At 37.7% G+C, this 26342-nt stretch overlaps 1 protein-coding gene across 8 annotated transcripts in view; it reads left to right on the top strand.

Annotated features, from left to right (window-relative positions):
- The window catches only part of LOC308192700 (uncharacterized protein), a 40410-nt gene extending 15665 nt beyond the window's left edge, over nucleotides 1-24745 (top strand). For 3 of the 8 annotated variants that reach the window (XR_013949026.1, XR_013949028.1, XR_013949030.1), the window contains exons 3-6: nucleotides 985-1087; nucleotides 1711-1823; nucleotides 12572-13605; nucleotides 16107-24745. Coding sequence is in view for 1 of the 8 variants with exons in the window: in XM_080586587.1 (XP_080442713.1) it covers nucleotides 975-1087; nucleotides 1711-1813 (216 nt within the window). In the remaining 7 variants the exon portion in view is untranslated. The other 5 variants (XR_013949025.1, XR_013949027.1, XR_013949024.1 and 2 more) reach the window with 3 other exon arrangements.
- Nucleotides 24746-26342: the final 1597 nt, after the last annotated feature.

Raw genomic sequence — 26342 nt, 5'->3', positions numbered from 1 at the left:
CCTAGGCATTAGGATGTCACTGTAGGACTGGATGCTTACAGCTTTCACATGAACATTAAACTTCATGAAGTTTAATGGAAATTGTTCTACAATCATTATATCTTAATGTGTATGAAATATTTTGATTAAAGGAATCCCTGTGTGACCCCATTTACATGATCCATGTTGCAGCTTTTTACTAATGAAAACAAAACTGATCTGAAATTTGCATGAGTGTGGTCTCTGGGGATAACAGTCGCAATGAAATCAAAATGATGCAGGCTGTCTCTGTTTTTACTAAAATGAATTAGAATTTAGGAGGAAGTCTCATGGAAAATTAAATACAAAAATAGAGTTTCTGAAATTTTAAGAACTCTCACTTTTCCTTGGAGATATTTTCTGAGTCAAAGATCTTCACTTTACCTTATTATCAAGAAGAGCAGTGGTTTGAGAGGCTGCAAACAAACAAACAGATTAAAAATAAGCCTGAAGGAGTCTTTGTGTTGTCTCTCACACATTGAAGCATTCACAGGGAGAGTTTCTTCCATGTCAATATGTCTAAAACCAAAATGAAGCTGATCTATCCACAAATCAGATACTCCTGGAAAGACAGAAGACATCCCAAAGGTCTTTTGCTTACACCTAGGTAGCATGCTAGATAGATACCAATGGAAGTTTTCCAACAGATATGCTTTTGTTGTGAAAAATGTATCTGCCTAGCAAACAAACTGATCTAACTCAAAGTCCTCTTGCTAGAATGGCAAACACATTTAAAGGAGAAATGATAATAATGCAATAGACTGAATCTCAAATGAAGTTCAGACAAAAAATAAAAAATAAAAGCAGCCCTATGGAAGAAAAAGTGGTGTGATGAATCATTCCTTTGTTCAAACCGTCCCTTTAATACAAAGCAGAATACAATTGTTTGAACAAAAATGCTTAAATCGCAGTGTTCTCAGCAATGCTTTCTCTTTTTCTCTTTAAACCATCCGTAGTCTTTTGTAGCCATATACTGTATGAGACAGAGCAATTTTGAAAAGATTCATCTATCAAGTTTAACAACTTTCTGGTGTAACTTCAGAGAGGTTTATTGCTTATTCATGTGGAAGTGAGTACACCCAACTTGTTTTGCCTGGTTTTGCTACTTTTGCTGGGTTGCAAGGCTGTTCTGGTAGCTGCAAATGGCTTCTCAAGTGACATTTGCTGACATTCAGTGGTGTATATTTATCAGTATTCTTCACTTCACTTCTATACATGTAATCCATTTTATTTTGTTCTTCATAGCAGCCTCCTTTTCACTGTCCATGCCCTGAAAATGATAAATGGCAAAGTGGCGTATTTCCCTAGCTGCACTAAAATGTCACTGTGAAAAATCTTTAATGGACTAAGTGTAGCTTTCAGGTTATAACTTGTCAAGTTACGGAGAAATTCTAGAGTTTCTCCTTAATCCACAGTTCTTTGGAACCACAACACTGCAGGCAGAGACTAATTATAAGTTACACCAGTCAGAGCAGGACAAAAATAAATGAAGTAGAAACCATTTGATTAAGACTAATTTTATACTTTCTTTCTGTCTTTGTGCTTTGTTACCTGATTTCCTCTATTTAGGCTAATGTTATGTGTGCCTTATTATTTACATATTAATATGTGTATATGCTGAGTTCTATGCTATTTTAAAGACTTTGCTTATAACTGTAACACTGACTATATTTATAATATTCCTACGTCTAGGAGTGCCAAGAGAAACAGGAACCCCTTCGTGCTGGCCAAAGTAATGATATACATTAAGAAACAGTCTCTGATGGCACCTGTGATTAAAATGAACAGTAACTGAAAATTGATAGGTGAGAGGAAATACTATTAGTACCCTCTTTCAGATTAGATTCGAAAATGGGGAAAGAATGACTGACTCAGACTTTAAGGCAGACTCAGAAATACAATGTGCCTGCCCCAGACCTGGAGTCTGGCTCCAGAAGACTATCCTGCTTTCATGTTTCTATTTCTTTTTAAGTAGACCACAATCATCTTTTCCAACATAACTCTCAAAACCACAAAGTATATGTGCAAGAGAAAACAGTTTTTGAAAACAGTCACTCCAAATCTGACTGTAGATGCTCCTTTTGAGTCACTTTTCCTTATTTTCCCTTGACTTTACAATGAAGAAATAACTTAGTTCTTGGAACTAGACAGGTTTAAAAAGAAACCTACTTCCCCCTATTATCTTTAAGCATCACCCTCAGATTCTTGCCCATTTGAGAGCTAGAGAGTGCAAAAGGAATAAAATGCTAGAGCAACAAGAGCATACAGTTTGAAGTGAATGGTACATTTTATCTGAGAAAGCATTTTTTTTTTTTTTTAAGGCTGAGGAGCACAGCACCAGTTTAGTTTTTTCTATGGAGTAGGAAGTAGCTGAAATTATTTTTATTTGATTTCTCTGTTGCTTGTGTGTCAGTGTTGTTTTCTTTATCAGTGAGGAAAAAAGGTCATAAATCTTGGAGTACCATGCAGCATAAAATACTTACTTGACTTCTTACCAAGAGCCAGTGTGCAAGTGCTTAAGGTTAGAATTTGCTTTCCTCTTCTCCCATTCTCTATACCAACATCTACCCTATTAAAAATATACTGTTCCAAGGCCTATGCACTCTTATAACCATACCAGCTCCATAGGACCCATATTTCACCTTTAGGAGTTAAGTGATCAGATACTTTGCAATGAGACTTTAAATCACTATACCTACAAAATATACCCACTGAGGAAAAAAAATCTTTTTCAACTAACATTAAAATCATGTCAGTCTTAAGAAAAAGTGTGTTGCTTGTTCATCATCTGTCCCAATAAACACTATCAAGACTAAATTACTGGGTAAGCTTAGATCACCCAATATTTATCAATGGAGCAGAGTTCAGATCTCACTTCAGAGGCAAAGTTACAGGAAAAGAAACATCTTCCACTAGAATAGCTGATACCTATAACAGGAGGAAGGTTTTTGCATACAAAAGAGGACTTGTGTCTGCAAGACTTTTTCTTCCCCTGGTTAAAACAATTGGCCTAAAAGAAAATACTGCCTCTCCCTGAAATTCTTATCCTATCCTTAGACCATCAGAGCTACAACAGCAGTAGTATTATCATACTTTTTCCTGCAGGTGTGGGTAAAATAAGGCTTTCAAGATTAATTCTTGTCATCCCTTTGGGACTTGCACTGATATTTAACTGCAGTTGATGCTTTCCCAAAAGTCAGAGGAGGCTCTGTGCTTGGACCTACAGCTTTACAGGCTTTCCCATAACACTATCCCTAGAAGACAAACAAGAACCCTTCTTCAGTTCACTCTGCAGCCCTCAGAAGTTAGTTAATCCTGAGTTAAGTTTACTAAGTTTTCATAGTGAGAGCTAGATGAGCATGTTCTGCTACCACTTGAGCATCTGAGGAGCTCTAAAGATCGTTGAGACCCTCTCCTGCCTTCGAGACTCTTTCTCACCACTAACAGGAGTGTAAATTCAGCCACTGACTAGGGTCAGGACACAGCTCTGAGAGGTTATCTTCTACTGTCTTGGCCCTGCCTGCTCTGCATGTGTGAGGTCAGTCCAACCTCCATCTTACTTTTCAGAGACACTCTGAAAGGCCTCTGGGTCTGAGGAAGCAAATCAGCATCTAGCATTCATGAAGAAGTTGCCAGGGTTGCACCTTTTTTATAGCATGATGTTGCAAGGACTTCAGCTATTCTCAACCATTTATTTATTTTGATGGTTTATGGCCTTTCAAACCATCTTCTGGGTGCCCAAATGCCACAGGAGATGGTTCAGTTTTGCAAAAAGACAGGGAAAAGTGGGAATGAATTAGATTCTCAGAAGGCTTATTTATAAGAAACATTGCTGCTTATGGCTTATTTCCCATAGAGGACATGATTTATACTGGTGTTTGATACATATGAAGATACAAACCCTCTTCTTTCCTAGCATCAAAAAGGGAAGGTGTATTCCAAGATCTACAGTTTGAGTTGAATGCAGTTTGTCAGATGCTTTAGATTAAGCAATCTATCATTACTGGGACCAAACTGGATATCATACTATGCTTTTTATCATCCTTTTTATTCTTGTATGTATATACAACAGTTCACCTGAAAAAACAAAACATAGAAACAGAAACAGCACACATCTTCCTGCTGCTGTGGTCTACCTCATAATAAGATACAAGTGCTTCTTTCTAAACAATATTTCAGAAAGGGTCAGAGCTTCATCAGAAAATGAAAGATTCAGTCTGGCCTTTTCAAGAACACTCGGCTGGGGCCTAATTTTACTCTATTTCAATGACAACAAAGCTAAGACATCAACAGAGCATAGTCCAAAACGATTTCACAATTGAATGTGGGTAGTGTTCTGGGTGAACATTTAAGGGTGTTGCAGCCACTTTTCTGCCTCCTCCCTAGGTCACAGGCTAAACCATGGCCAGCCCTCTGCTCCACTCCCTACGCACATTATAGGTGCAACCACCTCTGTGTAAATCCCTTAGTGGATCTGGGCTTGAGTGTTTTTGAAAATCCCACCCACATAGGACACCCGTAGGTCAAATGAAAAATTGCATAAGCTATTAACTAAAGCTATAGCTTATAAAAGTTATCCACAAGAAAGGTACACAGGTTAGTGCTGCTCCAGGGCATCCTTAAATCACACTTCAGCAAGTTATAAAGTTATCTTTGGAGAGCAATCATACCAAGTTGTCAGCCCTATAAGATGGATTTGTGTGTCTTTGACACATCAGTTGTCATCTTTGCCACTTCATTGCAGTTATGATATTTCAGCAAGAGGTAACCACTTCTGTTCCACTGCCTGAAAATTCACATAACTTTCCTCTGTAAACATTTCTTCAGTGCTTATGCTGGGTATTTCCCCACCACAGGACAGCATCTCTGAATTCATCTATGTGTTTGCTTAACTCACAGGTCAGTGCTTGTTTGTCTCAATTTTTTCTTTTTAATCTCAATTTATGAAGCAGAAGGATTCACGGGCAAACCTTTTGTCCGCAACAGACTCCGTAGTTCATTCTTTTTACACTAGTCATACTATTTAAAAGAAACAGATTTGTTTGTTTCTTTCTTTCTTTCTGAAGAAGTAATACAGGTCATCATCCTGCACAGGAAGGTTTACTGTCTTCATAGAGAAGGAACCTAATTTAATGCTTTTGTTGGTGGTCTGTACTGTTTATATATTTTATTGAGATTTCTTCAAGGGTTTGACTCATTTCTCTGTATATTCTCCTAGAATGATGTTTTGGAGTTTTGAAAAATTATTTTCTCTGAGTGAACAGTTAGAGTGGAAACTCATGGAGTAAGCTTAAGCAAAGTTAGCTCCCCAAGAAAGACATCTTAATCTTACTGAAAGGTGAGCACAGTGGCAATGCTAATGACAGACATCAGCTTGTGCCTTGATTACACTACAGCTAACCCAGCGCAATTCCAGTGCCTGAACTCTAACCCCAGGTTCTCAGTCACGTGCATACTTTTGTTACCATTCCCTTTGGTTTACATGTCCCTTTGCCCACACCGACATACTGCAATCTCCTTCCTCACGTTTCATAGAATCACAGAATGGTCTGTGTTGAAGGGGATCTTAAAAATCATCTGATTCCAACCTCCCATGCCATGGAAGGGACACCTCCCACCAGACCAGGCTGCCCAAAGCCCCATCCAGCCTGGCCTTGAATGCTTCCAGGGATGGGGCATCCACAGCTTCTCTGGGCAGCCTGTGCCAGTGCCCCACCACCCTCATAGTAAAGAATTTCTTTCTAATACCTAATCTAAATCTACCCTCTTTTAGTTTAAAGCCATTCCCCCTCGTCTTATTGCTACACCCCCTGATGAAGAGTCCCTCCCCAGCTTTTCCATAGGCCCTCTTTAGGTATAATAAGTCCATATCCTTCTATTGCTGGGAGCCCCAGAGATGAATGCAGTACTCCAGGTGTCCCAGGTTTGGGACAGTTTGTTTTTAATAATCATCAGATCTCCAGTATTCCATCTTTAGTTCTCCTCAGGTATTTGGTCATGATTTACTCTGAACTTGTCTGTCTCCTTTAGACTATATATATTTCATGAAAGAAGATATGTCTGATCTCATAGTTAAAAGTTTGTGAGGTTCGGAGTAGAACCAAGTGAGATCAAGTAAACCCAGTCCATAAAACATCCCAACATTTCCTTGTTGCTCCAGTTCTTTCCTGTAGCAAACCCAGTGCTTTTAGAATGTTTCACAAAACAAACCAGCACCAAAAAGGAAAAAAAAAAGAGGGAGAGAGAGAGAGAGAGAGAGAGAACACACCATCTCACCTAGCATACAGGTTACTCATTTTCAAATTCCTGACCCGTTGTCTCTCCAGCTAGAGATGACTGTGTCAATTCACCCACAGACTGATAGTTATCCTAGGGCAAGCTGCACTCCGCAGCTCCTTCTACGGATGATCTACTTCCTATAAAAACATATTATTCAGAGTTGTTATTTGAATTTGCATCCCCTCGTATTGGGTAAGCATCCTCACTACTGCGCTACAGATCTACACTGAAACAAAGCTACATTTTCTAATGAAAATTCATTTTGTTGAAAAATTCCCAATCAGCTCTAATTTGAAAACTCCAGCTGAGCTCCTGCTGTGAGACACATATCGTAAGAGACAGATCTTGCTGTGAAGGGCTGGCGGGTTGGAGAGAGGAAGGCTGAGAAGAAAATCACAATAGAAAGGTGAAATGACTTCCTCAGAATCATGCAATGGGTCAGTGGCAGTTTTAGATCTTCCCAGTGCCAACCACAGCCCATGCTTACCCTTCACATCCCAAGCTTACAGAAAGGCTACGCTTTCCCCTGGCCATCTTTTCATTAACTAGATTATTCATGCATGTAGGGTAATGCATGGGTGCACAAGTTCAGCAATTTTGAACCTTACTGCTTATGAGGCATCACGTACATACACAGCACCATCAAAAACTTTGAGGTAGCAGATAACAAGGATGTAATGGCAAAATGCTAAAAAGGCAGTCTGTGGTGCACTGGAGCAATCAAGGGACAAGGCAAAATCAAGTATTGTTCAAACTAAAGTGTGTCAGATGCTCTGAGCAAGGTAAGAATTACCACTCATGTTTCACAGTCAGGAAAATCTCGTACGAACTGACATATCTGAGCCTATTATCTAATTTCTTATTTAAAATCTAGCTTTTTCCTTCAGAAGTTTCCCTATATCCCTAAGATTGTTGATTTTTATTCTAAGAGCAATATTTCTGTCTTCTAATCTTGCACTGATTAGTAAGAACAGATTAGAGACAACTTGTCATATTTTACTTCTAGTGTAACAGTGTATTTTGTATATTTTTCCCAAGAGCTTTCTGAAACTAAAATTTCTCTTTGAGGACAGTTGGTTCATGCCCCTGAGGAAAAAGATGCTTATGGCAAGGCTGAGGTTAATGATTTTAATTTACAGTTTTTGTGGGAATATCATTTTGCTTCTGCAGAAATCTCTCTCTCTATTGTTTTAAAAAGCAAAGATACTTAAATAAGACTTTACATTTTATTACCCCAAAACACATTTAATTTTGTTTGTCTAGATCATGTCAGTATGTTAATAAAATAATTGTTATTCGAAACATGCTTTGTGAACTTGAATAGCAAAGTGAAGTTTATATATTTAATCAAATCTATTCAGTAATTCCAGTGGAAGATGCAGAAGTGTTTTCCATCAATATTTCCTTTACTTTTGAAATGAATATACATTGCTCAAGTTCTTATTCTTGTGGGTCCATTTTATGCCAATATCCAAACATTTGATTTTTTTTTTGTCTGAATGTTTGTGAAGGTCAAAACAAACAAAAAAACAAACAAAAACCACAAGGTCACACAGGCATTTCTTCTTGCTAGAAGAGCTTTTGCAGATATCTGATCAAGGGGAGAAAAAGTTTTACAGCTTATCAAGACATGAGTTGTAAGATGCCTCATAAGACCAGTCATAATTTCCAGAACCATGTAGTGTTTTCTCAGGAATATTTGGATGTATTCAGAAATGGCAGCCGCTTCTGATCTTTACCCCTTATGCAACACTTGTTCCTTTCTTCTGCATTAGATTGTTTGGTTCCTTCAGAGAGTTTCATAAGGAAAAAAGGTATATGAAATATAAAATAAATTTAAAAAAAACGTAAAAAGTTTCTCCATAGTGCTATGTTTGAAAACCTGTCTGGTTTGAAAACCTGATAGGAAATTGTGATGTGAGAACTGACCCTGAACTGTGAATATGGAGGCATGGGAAGGCTGTGGGACACCGTGTTATGAACAAGAACAGCAGCCTTGGGGAGCAGTGGAGATAATGAGGGGACACTTGGAGAGACAGCACAGAGACAGGATGCGAAATGAAAGGAGCTGAGGAAGATCTGTGGGGAGGACACAGGAACAAACATGCAATTGCAAAGAGCCTGTAGGACAAAGCAGGAATTAAAAGAGCATGCAAGGCTCCTTGTTGTTTCTAACCCAGCTAATTCTCCAGATACCATTCTGGGAAGATGCTCAAGGGGAATATGTAGAGTGTAGTTCATATTCTTTCTGTATATTTGTCACTAAAATCTACACATTTTCTTTAAGTAACTTTCTCCAGTAGTTGCTGCTCAGGGATGTGGCCAGGATAGAACAATTGCAGATGGGCTTTTGGTAGGTAGTGTGGCTGCCAAAGAGAAGGTAAAGGCACTGCCCCAGATTTCAAGAGCGTTGTGTCTGTAAATTGTATCAGGAGTGACCCTGAACTCCACACCCCTTGGAAGATTTGCTGTCCCTGGGAATGTAGGTAAGAGTGGAGTCCAAAGGGGAGACTTGAAGGATGTCTCCAAGAAGAAAAGATCCAGATACGTATATTGTCATTTGTTGGCAGACATTTTTTACCAAGTTGTTGGTAAATGGAATAGTTTTATTACAGCTAATAGTAGAAAAATTGAAAAGAAAATGTAAAGTCACCCAAGAGACACAGTGTTTTGATACATTTGCTCAGATGATCTTACCTGGAAATCTCATTTGAAATAAGACATTCTCTTTTTCAGTAGTTTGGCTCCTGTTAGGTAATTATAAAAATAGGAATATGATAATTTTACTCTTAAGAAATCTGTCCTTGTAAAATGTAATCAAACAGCTGCACCATATTTTAAAAATGCTGTAGAATTGATGATGGAAGCATGATATTCCCACTATGACATATTGATCATAAAATACACACATTTAATACAGATATCACCATTCCCAGTATATTTATTTCCAACCTCTACAGTATGTTCACAGTATCTCATGTAGCTTCTCTGCTTTGAAAAGTCCATGGGCAAAGATACATGGATACATCTTTTTTTTCAGGGGAAAGTGACAACAGAACAAAGCCTGTTCTCCCTACCAAGCAGCAAAGCAGCAGTACACAGCCAGAACTGGTAGCCCTTGTGCTCTAAATCCACATCAATTCAACTAAGGCCAAACACTTATGAGTACTAAATTCACAGTAGTGTAACTGAGGGTAGGAATGGGCCTTTCTTTTTGAACACCCTGCAGTCTGAACTGAAAAAAATATAGCAGCAGGGTTTAACCTTTAAACTTTTCACTGACCTTTAAACAGTACTTTGGATTATATCTGCCCTTGTTAATCTAAAGCCACTTGCAAACATATCTGGCATTCCTTTTTTTTTTTTTTTTTTTTTTAAGTATACCTTACACACATTATAGAACAGGTTAACAATTTAAAAGTTTGGCTCATGTTCATCATGTCTTTACCACCTTTTCAGATGATGTTCATCTTTGCAAACAATATTTTATAATTAGCAGCAATACCAACATCTCTTTGTGTCAAAGTGCATTACTTAGGTGATTGCCATATGCAGATCTAAACTCTCTGAAGTACAAACCCAGACATTGATTGAAACTTCAAACTTTACACAAGTCCTGTGATAATGTAGAGCCCTATGAAAAAAGGTATTTTAGTAACAGTTTCCAGGTGAGTAGAAGGTCTTCCACCAACATCACTAGCTAATCAAACCATTATTTTTTCTTCTTCGACTTTTTTTTTTCCCCCCCACTATTCACATCACCGTTTTGCACACACTTTCTTTCACATACCTTCCACATACATATATTCAGTTTGATCTATTCTGTCTAAACTACAGGTGCAAATGACATAAAATGACCCAACAGTTTCTCTTGGACAACATTTCACTGCTCAGGTACTTGGAAGAGTTTAATTAACACTAGAAACACCTATTGTTTGGTATAAATAAAATAGTCTAAAATTGATGATTGGCATTTCCCCTTTTGGTTCACACAATAATTGCAAAGTGTCTTGCCATTCACATGGAAATTTGTCTTCTAAGCGCATCTATCCCTAATGGAAGTACGTATATTTTTAAGAACTATACCATATTTTATGTTCATCATTTGGATCAAGAATTTTCCTGCTGGAATGTTACAGCACCACAGAGACACTCATGCACCACCTCTCACATTCAAGCTACCCTCCTGGTACAAAAGTACTGGATTTAAGAATAATCACAAATTTCCAAAAAAAAATTTTACATCAAAATATCAAATTCTGGAAATTACTGACACAGCCAAACACAACAGAAGCAGTCAGGTTGAGTCAGTGTGAGAAAATTAAATGTCTGGGATTTGTTTCCCTGCATAGTTTTGGCAGGACCTGACAGTGTATAGATATTCTCATAGGCTTTTAAAGAAATAGAGGGTTCAAAAGCAGAGAACTGACATTGAAAGGTCTTGTGATGAAGCTGGTGAAAAACATCTGTATTTCAATTTGGATACTTATTTATTTAATAATTTGGAAAGTGCTATACTTTTTTATTTTTTTTAACATCTCCTCATCTCCTGCTGTTCCTTGTTGGAGAATGACTAAATCTCTCAAGTAGGGTCAGATTTGTAAAAATTGTCAGTTGTTTAAGATGATTTAAGATGATTTAAGTTGTTTAAGTTGTTTAAGATTCAGTGAATAAATGAATTACTGTACTGAAGTCCTTTGTTGCATATTCCTGTGGCACTGCTTTAGTCAAATATCAAGAGCATAAACATTTAACAATGTTACTTGAATTTCAAAATGCCTTGAAAGGATTGAGATTGAATTTGCAAATATAATCGAGAATAAAACATGTGCCTTGGATTACATGTCACTCTTTCGGATGTTTTGACATAACACATTTAGAAAATACTTTCCTGGGACTGAAATGATTAAAATAGATTTCATTTATCTATGGCTTAAAACAGTCAGTCCAGTTCTTGTTTAATTTCTTCTCTGCATCACAGTAAGCAGTAGCTGACATGCTCACTTTTATATGAGCGTGGAGGCCAGCTGCTTAAGGCTAAAGTGCTATTGTGTTACTTGTGTGAGTAATCCTATTAGCAGCATGGGAATATAGGCATAGATAAATTGTAGAATGGTCAGAAGTGAGAAAATAGCCTAACTTCCTTCTCATTTCTAAACACAATCCATGAAGCTATTTTAGGCAGACCTCTTGCATGATGGTACCAACATCTTCAAAGCCTCCATCCTCTTATGTCCTCTCACAGGTACCAAAATTACATCAGCTTTTCCAAATGTATTCAGACAAGCACACTCAAAAAATTATTGCATGCATACTAAAATCTATTTGAAAATCCTCCCTCTTTGTTTCCAAAATACTGGTGCTGAATAAACAAATATAAGGGTACACAAGAAGTTGCTTGTCTTTGTCTCCAGGACCCAAAAGTAGTTGTTAAAGAAATTCAATATAAATTAGGACCACAAAGCACTGTTCCCAAAAAGTAACCATGTTCATAATGGAAAACACACATTAAAAATTAGTATTAAATCAACATTATTAAACTTATATAAAATAATTATATTAAATTTATTACTAAATTTACTTCTTAGTATTAATTTTCAGTATTAAATGTAGTGTTAAATTTAAAAAAGGATTTGATCCAAGTAGCCAAATCCTACCACTGAGCTATATGCTCAGATTTGCTACTGATGTTTGTGAAAAGTGCAGATGTCCAAGAATGGCAGTGTTGGGTTTCCAGGCAAAATGCTGCAAGGCAAAAACACTAACTCACCCATTATCCACGAGGCAGGTAAGACTGCCTGTTAATAGCAGAAGTTTCGCTTTCTTAGAAAAGTATTGTTATTTTGCTGACCAAATAATCTGCCTGTTCATCTAGGCAAGGCAAACACCAGAAACAAGAAGATTATCACTTTCTGCAATGCACCTGTTCTTACTGCTTCATGGGAGGATTGCACAGACAGTGAGGGACAGTGACAGAACATTGATCAAGAACATGTTGTTTCATGCTCTGTGACAAACTTGATGTAATAGGGATGGGACTGAGAGAAGGAATTTGGTAGTTGCAGTTATGAAATTCGGAGCCTGCTTATATACCCTGATGATGACATTGCCGTGTTGCCACTTGGCAATGATTATGTTTTTACCCTGTTAATTAATGATTATGGATGGTTCGCTATTACACGAAGTTGCACTCTATCCACCCTATCTGAAATTAAAATGAGCACTGACATGTCAAGGAGTCAGCTAAAAGCTGTTTTGATTTCTCTCTCCTTAGTTCTGGATCTCACTGTTGATCTGTTACCATCTTAGCTTCATCAGATGAAAGAGTAAGATGGTCAAAAGCAGGAGCTCCTTCACACAGCAACCTGGGAATGGTACCAGCTGCAAAAGGTAACAGACAAGGAATTAGGTAAGGATAGAAATACATTAAGACAATATGAAAAGAAGAAAACTTAACCTTTGTTAGATTAAAACTTGGGAAAATAGATGCTATTCTCTAACTACACAGATATTCACAAATCCTAGAAATCTGTGAGGTGGGATGACATTCCCCTTTTTACCTTCTAGCTTAATTTAAATTAAAGATGTCCCTAAAACACCTATTATAGTCAAAAGAAGGCCTTCTAATGACTCCAGTGAAAGCAAGATTATACTTTCTTTAGCTAATAAGAGAACACATTTCATCACTTGGTGGAAAACTGGCTGTTAAGCTGTGCTGAAATAATTTCTGTACAAAAACATGATCACATTTTGCGTCTCAGAGTAGAGGTTCCTCACATCCTCTTGCTATCTTAACACTTTTGCAGAGCAAAGAGTAGTATTATGGACCAGATCCACCAAGAAATTCAGGTGCTCAAGTATTGATGCATTGTGCATTTGAAAGCTTTATGTGGGAAAAGAAATTAGAGCCTGAAAAACTCATAACCCAGGTAAAATCCAGTGACGCTGTTGCAGGTGAGTATGCTGGAGTGAAGAACACCATCACCAAATTTTGTCAGAAAGCAATACTTGCTAGAGTTTTTATGTTGACCCTGAACTGAGAAGCGTGGTCTGAGAACAGCATTTTGGTACCAGCTCCCCAGATAAGGCAGATTGACTGGTATCCTCTGTGTAGGTCATGGTTTGAGGGAGGCCTGAAGGAAGAGATGAAGGAAAAGAACTGCCCTGCCCTGCCCTGTCCTGGCAAGCAAGAGGTCTTCTCCACCAAGATGGGAATAGTCAAGTTGAAAACTGAGGACCTTTATCCTGCTTAAATCTCTGGTACATCTTCGTCTTTATGTCTGCTTCTACACAGATGAAGAACATAAGGTATGCTGTACAAAAGACAGATACCAATAATACTGAGGTTTGGTAACCAGTTTCTGTCTTCTCCTATGCTCTTCTGAAAAAGAATAAAGGAAAGGAAAATCAAGAATAAGACCCACAATTTAACAGTGATAGGAGACTTGGCTTCATCCACTTATAAATATTGAAAACCAGGTACATCCACTTGTAAACATTGAAATCCAAGTACATTCCAGGAAAAAGGCTTCCGGAGACACTATTCAATACATAAAAAGCTACACAAGTAAATTTCAAATGTGGAATCTTATAGCTTGGAATTTAAAACTGCAAAGTGCACAGCAATAAAGCCCTTATGGAGATACTAAAGTGTCTAATTCATTATTATTTCAGAAAAAAAAAAGATTAAAAAATAATTTCTTAACATTAAAGTGCCATCAAGCACTGAAGAAATTATTTAAACTTTCCATAGGGAAAAAAAAAAAAAAACAACAAAAAAAAACCCACCACACACTCTAAAATGCTGCAAGGGTATTGATGGCTATTAAATATTTACTTTTCTCTCTAGCTCACACTAGAAAGAGTAATTTGTATTTGGCAGAAACTGGCTGCAATTACATTAGTCAATCCAAAAGCCCAACTTGCTCATACAAAATGCAAACAAATTAGTTAAAATGGTCTAATTAGCAGACTGTAAAAATGCAAAGCAAGGCTGGCATAAAAATGTGTGCTAGACAAGTATACTTTTACAAAATAAACAGAAAGGTAAATATGAAATAGTCTAATAAATCTTAACCAAAGGACCAAAGAGCAAAATGACATTTAGGGATTGCATACTCTCAAGAAAAGTTTTTATGGATTGTTAAACATTTTCTTGCAACCCACATTCGGTCATGAAAACATGACTGCTACCATAGCTGAAGTTCTACTGGGATTTCTGTTCAGTGCTGTGGAGCTGTGTGAGGCCACGTTATATATGTATTCATTTCTTGTGGGTATGCACGTAAATATTACTCCTAGTGAAGTTAATTGGAGTGCAAAGTAGGCAAGGTAGTGCAAAGAAGACAAGGAATATAGAATGTGGCCTATGGAAGTACAAGCCATTTCTTAACATGTCGTGTATATAATTTTCTTTCCACAATTAAAATAAATATTTGGAAGTAAATGAAACATGGAAACAGTTAAGGTAAATGATAATACGCCTTTGTTTTAACATGAAGAATGAACTATGTGCATTGTTTATGAGGACTCATCTTACTGGTTAAAAAGAGTCACTACAACAACTGTACTGTTAACATCATTGATATATTAGACCAAAAAGGGCTTTAGTGTTTCTTGCTTCAAAACATTGTTGCAATTTCGTAATCTGTGGGTTTTTAACTCCCTATTTTATATACTATAGATATAATAGCCTATTATGATTTGCAGGCTATCATATAAAAGAAGCTATTGTGAGGTGTTTGTCTGAATTTGTCTCCATACTCTTCTCACCTCACCACATGTTCTTCTGTCCTTCAAAATGTCTAGCTGTCTGGAGTCATATTCTTTCTTCTTGCCACCTGACAGATGGCAGAAGGCGGGTGGCTTTGGCAAAATTAATTAGGGATGTTTTGAAGAAAAAATAACTATGAACACCCTCCAGCAAAAGTATGATGTTATTTGGCACAAAGAACCTTTGTGTGTAAGCATTGCAACAGCAGAAATATCCTGACTGTGTTGAAGAAGTCACCCAATAGGAAAAAATCATTGGCAAAAGGAGAGCAGCATGGCCACAAGGTGTGGTCATTACCACAGTTATGACTTGTAACACATAAGAGCTGACTCATTTAGTTATTTTCACTGAAATAGTTGATTGTGGCACCTTTGCTCCACCATGCTGTCCCCAGTTCTGCTGACTGCCTTACTGTGCTGAATATGTTCAGTCCACCCCTCTTACTTATGGAGAGTATTAATTTGATGGAGGAATATCTCACTCTGCAAAAAATCCCTGTTGATTTCAGTGCCATTGAAGGATATTTGTGAATGTAAGAACAAAGTCTATAGCAGATATCTGAAAAATATGGATGCTTCACTGTGAAGATTAAAGAATTAGGTCCTGTTATCTGTTGTTTGACTTGGTGCTTGACAAATTACTTTCAGAATGGTGAAAATAATAAACCACATGACAGAAATTATTATTTCTTCCACTTTCTGATCTATCACCACATATTCACACCTCAAAAAATATTGTCTTTGCTGGGAATTTTGAATGCCACACAGCTCCCTGATGATGATTGGATAAACCAAGTATTCTGCATACATGAGGAAGAAAAGGAATTACTAGTATCAAAAAAAGCTGGTTAAGAGAATCTAGGTTTAAGGTGTGATGAAAGAAGTCCCACCATGTGGGAAAGAAGTTCCACCATTGTGCCCCACCATGATTTGCTCCACAGAGGTCATTGGTTTCAGATGGGAGACAGGATGGCTGCTCCAATTCCTCTAAGATCATACCAACACACCTAAAGTACTGTGGTTGCTCTTCTTTGCAGGATTTACAGGACCAAAGAGAAAAATTCAACACAGATCTCCAAGCTGGTCATTTCAGCATTGTGTCCCATGTTTTGCTGTTGTTTCTTCTACAGGCAGCCTCAGCAAGCCTAGGTGAGTTAATCAACTTCCTTCCTGACACACAGGTTTGTTCATTCTTCTCTATAACTGTTTACAGCCCTTGTTATTCTTTTGTCTATCAGTAAACCAGCCTCATACACAAGACAAGCTGCTTTCACAGAAAACTTGATTCCAAATCTACTTGCTCCCATGGAGAGATTTCTATTGGTTTCAATGACTTTGACTCATACATCAATTGCATCTGGTTGGCTCTATTTTCAGTGAAAGAGGGATGGATAGGGTAAGGAGAAAAATAATACACATGCAGTTATTCTAGCTCCAAGTCAGCATAAAGACATGTGAGTAATGAGGAGAGAGTTGGGACAGTGCAGGAAAGATGAACAGGAGTGTTGGATGGGAAAGTTGATGGATGAAAAAGTGAACGAAACAACACAGGGAGGGAAAGTGATGGAGAGATAGAAAACAAACAAAAGCAAACAAACAAAAAGAACTACATCAAGAAAGAAAACGGTAAGGAAGACTAAATTCATATTTCATTGCCTAAACCAGTGCTTGTAGTTTCAATATGACAGTACATACCAGGTGTGATTTTATAGATAAATATGGAGTGTTCACATTTGAGAGAAGCACGAGAGAAACAAATAAGGAAGAAAGAATAAACGGTCAGTTTTCAACAGGAAAGGAGGTTACTGCTGGAGACCCACAGGAATCTGGGCTGAAATCTATATTAACACAGAATTACTCAGTGTAGAGAAACTAAAACTTACTGTGAAGAATTTTTTAAAAAAATCTTTGATACTGAGTATCTGGGTAATAAAATAGAAGTCAATAAATTCTAAGTCAATAATGTAAGTGCATGTAGGGAAAACAAGTACATCTAAATGGCGCTGAGCTCTAAATTAGCTATTTCTTCTTAGGAAACAGATCTTGGAGAGTCTCATAAAAATGTGAGCCCTGTGCTCAGCAGCAGCAAAAACAATTAAGAATTGTTAGGAAAATGCTAGTGAACAAATCAGAAACTATTCTGCTGACATGTAACCTGTGGTGTACAGTCACTTCACCTTGAAACCAATATAGATAAGACAAGAAAAATATGCTGGAAGACAGAAAGAACAGTCAGCTGCATTGAATAGCTTCCAAATGAGGACTTTTTAAATAGAATAAGAATTCTGTGTGGAAAAGAAATGACCAAGGGCTAACATGGGGGATTATTACTTCAGGAGACACAGAGAAGGTAAGTAGGAAAGATTATTAACTATTTCTCACAGCACAGGAACAAGTGGTACACAAGAAATTATCTGGGAACATGCCAACACAAACAAAAGAAAGTATTTTTTCACAGACTGAGTAGATGAACTGTGAAACTCATTTCCACAAAGTATTACAAAGGCTTAAAAATAAGTAAACTCAAAAGAGACTCAATAAATTCATGGAAGCCCTGCCATAGTTATTGAATGCAGTGTCCAGATGCAATATCTGGATGTACAATAGTACCAAGTGATGAACTATTGTATAGTTGCTCTATTTATTTTGGTCATCTTTGTAAACACCCACTACTGGCCACTGTCAGAAACTGAATATTGGGAACTTGTATTTTGTTTTGTTTTGTTTTGGTTTTTTTGGGGGGGGGAGGAGGAGAGGTGGAAGGTGTTGGTTGAGTTTGTATAGTCTTTTCAATAGCCTATTAGATACAAACAATAAAAGAAAGCACAGTGCTTGTATCTGTGCAGGAGATACAGAGTAGATTTAAGGGACCTGAATTAAGTAGGGTGCTGTTGGAGAAAAAGGTTGATTTTTTTTTTTCTTTTCTGAAGAGAAAGTGGCTGCTTCAGCTCTGATGTACCTCAGAGAACCTGTTGTACTAGGCCAGTCTCAAATCATTTCACATCCTACTAATCATAAGTCCTCTTTTCTTTGTTAGTTTCATTAGCTTTATGCTATTTAGAAAAAATCACTGATAAAATACACAGACTTATACAGGAAGGTTAAATAATCTTTCATTCCCTAACTCTAAAAAGATATTTTTGTTTTCTTTTGCTACTGTGTGGATCAAGCAACTCTAGAGCTTGTGAAGTGCATGTAATTTATTCCAGACTCATGCTGGAATAATTTATGTTCTTGAACCTTTGCAGTTGTATCGGCACTAGAAAGCTGTAAGCTTACAGTTTTTACACGTATTTCATCTAAAACAGTGCTCCAAATGCAACGTTTAAGATGTAGGGAATTTGTGTGGATTTGTAGCACTCCCTGGAGGACTCTACGTCTAAAAACCAATAAACATTTCACAGTTCTCAGTAAGTGAAGATTTTCATCATTTCTGATGCATGCAATATTGACTGGGCTTCTTATTTTAATTTCAGTAATGTTCCACAGGTAAGTAATTGGAAAATAACTTATTGCGAGTGAATGATGAAAGTGAAAATTAAGCTTTCTGTACTTATTTGCTGCTGTTTATTTATTATAAACCAATGCAGCAAAAGAGAATATTCATTTATAACAAAATAAATTTCATATTGGTTGAAAAATACAGCAAGATACAGATATTTAGTGATCAAAACATTTAAAAAGAAGGCAGGAAGAAATAATTTTCTATTTACTGCATAGATTTTTTTGGGTGAGTTTGTACACCTAGATGGAGCATCACAGGTTCAGCTGAAAATTGTTCATTCTTCATAAAATTAGTTGTCACAACCTGTAAACCTGCGTGGAGATTATAATTCCTAATTATTACCCTGAAGTCAGTTGATATGAAGGACTGACTGAATATGGGCTGAAGGTCTCAGATTTATTGCTTAATGAAGTGACTACAAAATGTTTTCTGAAACAGTTAGAATCCATCACTGCATATGTAGAACTGCAAACATACCAGCAGCATGTATTGCCAGTGTTTACAGAGGTCTATGAATAATAAATAATCTAGATAAATAACCATAGTTAGAGCTATACAAACAAGAGAGCAAATAAATCAAGGCTTCCTGCTCATGCATAGATACCAAACACAGCACTTCATTTTTTTTTAAATTTGTTTTGTTTGTTTAAATAGGAAGCAGTGGTCACAATTGAAATCAGTCAAAAATTTTGAAGTTAGTAAGAAATGTTTTGGAGGAAGATCACAAAGTGGATTAATCCCTCTATCAGAGACCTGGTACTCAGTCAGCAGGGGCAAGCAGGTTACATCTACATACCAGATGCATCTGCATGCCCAGCCATTTAGACTGCAACAGCTTACTTCTGCAACTGTCATAAAGTGTGGTCCAGACAGAAAAGACTGAAAAGACTTTTTTTTTTTTCTTATGGGAATTCAAACTTTTTTTAAATATAAAGTTAAATAAATAGGTAAAAGACATTATTTTAAATTGATACTGTTATGTTTGATATTTTAGGAAGGAAAAGAAGACAAGTATTCTCTTCATTGTTTGTGTAATTGTCTATGTATGCAAAATTCCATGTCAAAAGGATGTAAATGGATTACTTATCAAGTGCAGTGTCTGCTTCCTCAGGTTATCGTATCCAACAATAATACTGGTTCTAGCTGACAAACTGGTTGGAAAATGGTTAGTTACGTACCTGGTTAAGTGAAATACAGTTATTTCATAATTCTTTATTTTATTTCTGGGAATTTCTGTAATATAAATCACTGTAGTTGACTATCCAGTTGATATTTAAATACGAGTCTATCCTTTTGCATTTTGAGACTCTTGACATTTCCATGAATATCAGTATGTGTGTAGAGTGAATCAGATGCAGTTTAGCATGGAAGAAGTACCACCCTGTCCCTTGCTCTGCACAGGAGACTTTCCATGCAGTGTTTTACACCAAGGTGCAAAAAAGAAGATTTAAGGGATTCTTATGTGCAAACTAGGCACAGGAAAGCAAAACTTTAATGTGACACATGGCTTTCTATTTTTGTGCTATAGATTTAAACATGAGGCAACACACAAATAAATAATATGTAGGATTTATCAATGTGTGTTTTCACAACAGCTAATTGAGCACGTCAGGGCTATCTATGCATTTGTTGGTTATTTTTAATGAGAACATACAGCTGTGCGAATGGTCATAAGTTGTGGCTTCTGCATATTTGCAAACGTCCCATCATTTTTAGTGAACAAAGCTACCTACAGCAAGCTGTCCTCTCATTGGCCAGCAAAAGGTGTGTCCCTATCTGGCTATCATTTGATGGTTTTTATCATGAGGGGATGCGGAACGAATTCCCAATCTTCTGCTGGATGGCACCAAAGGAGAATGGAGATCTTGATGTAACGGAGGACAACATGACAGCATTGGACTCCTTGCAAACCCAGGATCCTCCTGGAGGTACGTGAGCCGTAGTCTGCAGACTATGATGTGGCAGGTTCCAGGGGGAAGGACTGCTGCTAGAATAAGAATCACGCCTCTTCTTCCCCTCCTTTTCCTACCCTTGAAGCTTTTGATTTACGTCAAGGGACCCAAAACTATACCCGCACAAAGCTCACCAACCAACCACCCATGCAGTATCTGCCCCTGTCCAAAGCTAGCTCTGATCAGTGCTAACAGCATTGGAAATGGGAAGAACCATTGGGAAATTTGAGTGAGTCCTGATGGAAACTATACAGTTTCTGTTGGGAAAGTATCATGTGGGATCCACCTGGTGCCTGGAGAGGATGCCTGAGGAAGATGCTCACCACAGGCTGCTTCCCATCACTTTTTTTCCCAGCTTGCCACTGGGGACAGCTTTCTTTTCCCTCCCTGCCTCCCATCCTTTTCTTTTTCTCTATCTTCTCTTCCCCACCCCCACTACCCTGCCCCTCCAATAATTTTCCCTGTCGTTGCTGATGTATGCCATCAGCTATGGATCCTGCTAATAAATTTTCACGCATGTGAATTTGTCTCAACATCCTTTTTGCAACACACGAATTCAAACACACCTACTCTGAGCTATTCAAATAATTAGATGAATTAAACACCACTTTTGGGCCAGAACTGGAAGGGAATGCTAAGATTCTGAGCCACTAGGTGACATTTAGCTGTGTACAGAGATATATTCATGAAACACAGTAAGCAGCAAGATATTATCTGGCTAGGAAAATGGGTCTGAACCAAGTGCTCACAGTGAACACTAATGTTAAAAATCCTCTGTCAATACTAATGTAAATGCATGTTGAGGTTCCAGCACCCCCGAAATCATTCTTTTGTCAACATCTATGCATTTCAACCTATCCCTACAAAACTTGCTGTTCATGTCACTACAAGCTCTGCTGCTATTACAGCTCTTCTCAAGACACACAGCACTAGTGGGGCCTTCAACAATGAAAGCAGTAAAAGTGCCAGTATTATGTTCTTTGATACACTTCTCATAATTAGGGAAAAAGTTATCCAATGACCTTCTAATAGATTAGCTCTGTTGCATGATTAAGAACTTGCCACAGGGAATATAGTACATTTTAAAAACTGAAAATGCATGTTCTGCCAAGCAGTTGCAGGTCTGGGATGCAGTACCACCAATAAGATCTGGAAAACTGGCATCTAAGCCACACCAATCATTGAGAGTTTTCCCACTTACTCCAAGTGGGACAAAATCCTGTTGATGACAAACTTTTTGTCCTATCTTAGAAGCATTGGAAAACTGATATGCAATTTGTTGTTTTCTATGCAGGCTTTAAAGTACACTAGTTACCAGTCTATTTCTTCTTAGATATAGGTACAGAATTTGCACAAAAACAACTCACAAGAAATGTTTTAAGATGTTTGAATATAAATTACATAGAAACATAGAACCATAGAATTATAGAATATCCTGAGTTGAAAGGGACCCACAAGGCTCATGAAGCCCAACTCCACACAGGACCACCCTAAAACTAGAACATATGTCTGGGAGCCTTGTCCAAATGTTTCTTGAACTCCAGCAGGCTCGGTGCCATGATCACTGCCCTGGGGAGCCTGTTACAGTGCCCAACAACCCTCTTGGTGAAGAACCTTCTCCCAACACCCAGCTTAACACAGCTCCATGCCATTCCCTCGGGTCCTGTCACTGTCCCCAGAGAGCAGAGCTCAGTGCCTGCCCCTCCGCTCCCCTCATGAGGAAGCTGCAGGCTGTCATGAGGCCTCCCCTCAGCCTGCTCTGCTCTAGGCTGAAAAAAAAACAAGGGACCTCAGCTGCTCCTCATACATCTTCCCCTACAGACCCTTCACCATCTTTGTGTCCTCCTTTGGACACTCTCTAATAGTTTTACGTTCTTTTTACCCTGTAGCACCCAAAATTGCACATAGTACACAAGGTGAGGCCGCAACAGTGCAGAGCAGAGCAGAACAATCCCTTCCCTCAACAGGCTAGCAATGCCAGGCTTGATGCACCAAAGGGTATGGTTGGCCCTCCTGGCCGCCAGGGCACACTGCTGGCTGGTGTTCAATTTGATGTCAACCAAAATCCCCAAGATCCCTTTCTGTGGGGCTGCTCTCCAGCCGCTTGCCCCCCAGTCTGTACATATAGCCAGGGTTGCCCCTTCCCAGGTGCAGAATCCATCACTTGCTCTTGTTAAACTTCATGGGATTTTTCACCTGTGTTTTTTCATCTTCTTCCTTTCCTTTGAAAGTGAGTATAGCAGTTCAGCAGCTGAGAATGAAAGGTAGAAACAGAAGCTCTGATACCTAACAAACATTATTCCAAATTGCTGCTAAAGATAGTAGATGCTCAGAAATCCCTTCTGAAGTCAAATATAATTTTGTGAGCATCTGTCACGGGAGGATGAGACTCTCTCCTCCAGCTCTTCTCTTCTGTCCCTGTGGAGGCTCTGCCTGGCAAGGCTGAGGGTAGGAAGCATGTGGTTGCAAATTACTGTCAATGAGTAAAAAGAAAAGTATCACTCCACACATATTCAGTATTCAGGTTAACTCACCAGTTTGGAAGGTGGTGATACAACCTGAAATGTAAAATGAAGGTGTGATGCACAAAAAAAAAGTGTTGGTATCTGTTTATTAGTTTGCCCTACTTCCCTCACTGGATTCAGTGTTACAGAAGGTTAGTTCTTCTGGCATCATGCCTTTGCAGACCACTTTTTGTATTAATAGCATATTTCACACTTGGCTACTTTATCTTCATTGGCAGAATTCCTGCTTGTCCATAGCAAGCCATCTCAGGCTTATCAACAACAAGACCTAAGCCTACATTTAACAGTGAAAGAGTATTTTTGCAACTTTGTTCTCATGTAGGAAGTCTACATAGTACTTTGCACAGTAGTTCTTTATTACAGTTTCCAGCTGATTTCCACTCCCAAGTATATTTCAGGAGCCACTTGCAAACAGAGGCAACTGCCAGCATTTATTGTGCAATCTAAATTTTCTCATGTATTTTAGAAACAGATGCTAGTGAGCTTTTCTTCTGCATAAAGACCTCATTTTAGGTTCTCTACTGATCTCAGCTTTATCTATGGTTAATGTATCTGTATGACAATAAGGGTTTTTAATTCTCCAGAACTCTTGTTAATCATTCCAGTACCTCTTGGTACTGCTTTTAAATTAAGACAGATAAGGCAATTTTGGCATGACTCCGCACAGTGACATCTTTATACAAGATTTTCTCTGAGTCCCAACTCCATATTATGAATATAGGTTCATAATACACCTACACACAAACTCAGAATCAAAGCTTTATATTTGAGCTACAAACAGGGATCAAAGTTATGATGGGGTTATACATCAAAAAATACCTGTGTGGTTACTGCCAGGGACCTGTGATTAATCTTTTCCAGCACCTTACTCTTGTGTCTCATTTTAAGTGAAAGATTGTGTTTTGGAATTGGAGCTGGAAGTCAATACCAGAAGTCTTATGCTTTGGTGCCTTGTAACTCATATTTCATCCAGTGTTCTCCCAAAACTAGACTTGCATAAGGAATAATTTTGGTCTATTATGGCTAAAGTAGCTCTGAGAAATTTAAGATCCTCTTGTTTGATGGTCTTGATACTGGTACCATCAGCTCCAACCGGCTACACCCTTTGCCAAGATCAAACCTCTACCCCGTCCTTCCTCTGCTCCTCTCTTGTGAAATGCTGACCATTGTAAAGTCTAGTGAATAGTTTTATCAAATATTTTTACCCCAAATTGGCAGATCATCAACAGTTACTGCCTAAAAAATCTTGGAAGCTAGGAGTCATAATGCCATGGAACCTTTCCCTGTTGAGCTATGTAAAAAGAAAACTTTGAATATAGTTATAAAGCAGGGAGTTAAGGGAAGCAAATTGTGTGCTGTCTATGCCAAGGTAGACCTCTGAAGCTCTTGCTTCATCGTTCCAGCTTATAATTTATTTCAGAGAAGGGTCCATTCTCATTTATTCTAGTATCTTGAGATGAATCTGTGGAAGGACATTTGAGGCATACTCAGAGCTTTTATTTTAATCTGAAACAGAACTGTGGCCTCATTCCAAGGGAATTACTTTAATTAAACACTGAAACTTAAGTGTAGGGCCCTGGTTGGATTCAGAGAAGTTACCTCAACTGAAGCAGAAACAACACAAGAGGGAATCAGGCCCCCAGCTGCATGAAGGTTTACTAATCAGCCCATCTGTTGCTTTTCTCTTTCTCTTTCTCTTTCTCTTTCTCTTTCTCGTTCTCTTTCTCTTTCTTCTCTTTCTCTTTCTCTTTCTCTTTCTCTTCTCTTTCTCTTTCTCTTTCTCTTTCTCTTTCTCTTTCTCTTCTCTTTCTCTTTCTCTTTCTCTCTCTTCTCTTTCTCTTTCTCTTTCTCTTTTCTCTTCTCTTCTCTTTCTCTTTCTCTTTCTCTTTCTCTTTCCTCTTTCTCTTTCTCTTTCTCTTCTCTTTCTCTTCTCTTTCTCTTTCTCTTTTCTTTCTCTTTCTCTTTCTTTCTCTTTCTCTTTCTCTTTCTCTTTCTCTTTCTCTTTCTCTTTCTCTTTCTCTTTCTCTTTCTCTTTCTCTTTCTCTTTCTCTTTCTCTTTCTCTTTCTCTTTCTCTTCTCTTTCTCTTCTCTTCTTCTCTTCTCTCTCTCTCTCTTCTCTCTCTTTCTCTTTCTCTTTCTCTTTCTCTCTCTCTCTCTCTCTCTCTTTCTCTTTCTCTTTCTCTTTTTCTTTTTCTTTTTCTTTTTCTTTTTCTTTTTCTTTTTCTTTTTCTTTTTCTTTTTCTTTTTCTTTTTCTTTTTCTTTTTCTTTTTCTTTTTCTTTTTCTTTTTCTTTTTCTTTTTCTTTTTCTTTTCTTTTTCTTTTTCTTTTTCCAACACTGTGAAATTTAACAATGAAGTAACAATGAAATAAGAATAGAAAAAGCTCTTCTCTTTGCAAATTATATGACACAATTTTCAGTGGTAAGAAGAAAATAGAGTGAAACATGGAGTAGTTAGTAGTCCCAGTTCTCTGCTCATTCAATACATCCTCTATTTGAGAATGTGGAGGTGCAGGCCAGCTGCTAAATGATAATATGCAGGAACAGCCAGCTTGGACTTCATTTGGACTTCATACCGCTGGGATATTTTGTACACTGTTGTGTTAGCTGTGATGCAAATTTTTATTATGCTATTTGTTCCACCAAGATCTTAGTTTTTGCTCTGTGCATAGTGGTCAATAAGAAAGAAAGAAACAAATGTACAAAAAATAGCCCCCCCTCCTTTTTCCCAATGTCTTTGTCATCCATATAACTAATTTTTTAGTAAAAGCTTCTTTTATCACCTCAGTTAGCTTGTTTACATATAATAGGCACTGCTGAGTAGTACATTTGGTTAATGATTATCTTTTACATATTGATATTAGTACCTGAAGTGGGAACATCTCATTTCCTGAATATGATTACCATTTTGAAATCTTATGCACAGGGGAAAAAAACCAATTCTATAAATTAAACAAGAAGTTCTGAGAACTTATATCCCCCAGTTCACATCCAGATACTAATGCATCTCATTTACTTTGTTGCTATTCCCTTGAGTTATCTGTGTCATGCAGACCAGTCTTGCATGTCATGTTAACTATCCACTGAAAAAAAGCTAGAAGTGTACTTGTAACAGTGCCCTAAGCTAGCATACAAGGTAGGTAGAACATAAAAAATTCATCACTGTTACATTTCAAGTTGCTGGGATATTTTAATTCCAATAGGACCGAGCCCATGTCAGCTAAAAATGGAGTTATAATTAAACTGATACAGCATTCACAATTGCCTCAAAACCTGCAGTAGTTGTCATATG

Source organism: Anser brachyrhynchus (genome assembly GCF_964034855.1).
Source record: "Anser brachyrhynchus genome assembly, chromosome: 3".
NCBI classification, from domain to species: Eukaryota; Metazoa; Chordata; class Aves; order Anseriformes; family Anatidae; genus Anser; species Anser brachyrhynchus.
The sequence above is the reverse complement of the archived record's forward strand: the minus strand, read 5'-3'. Positions and strand labels throughout refer to the sequence as shown.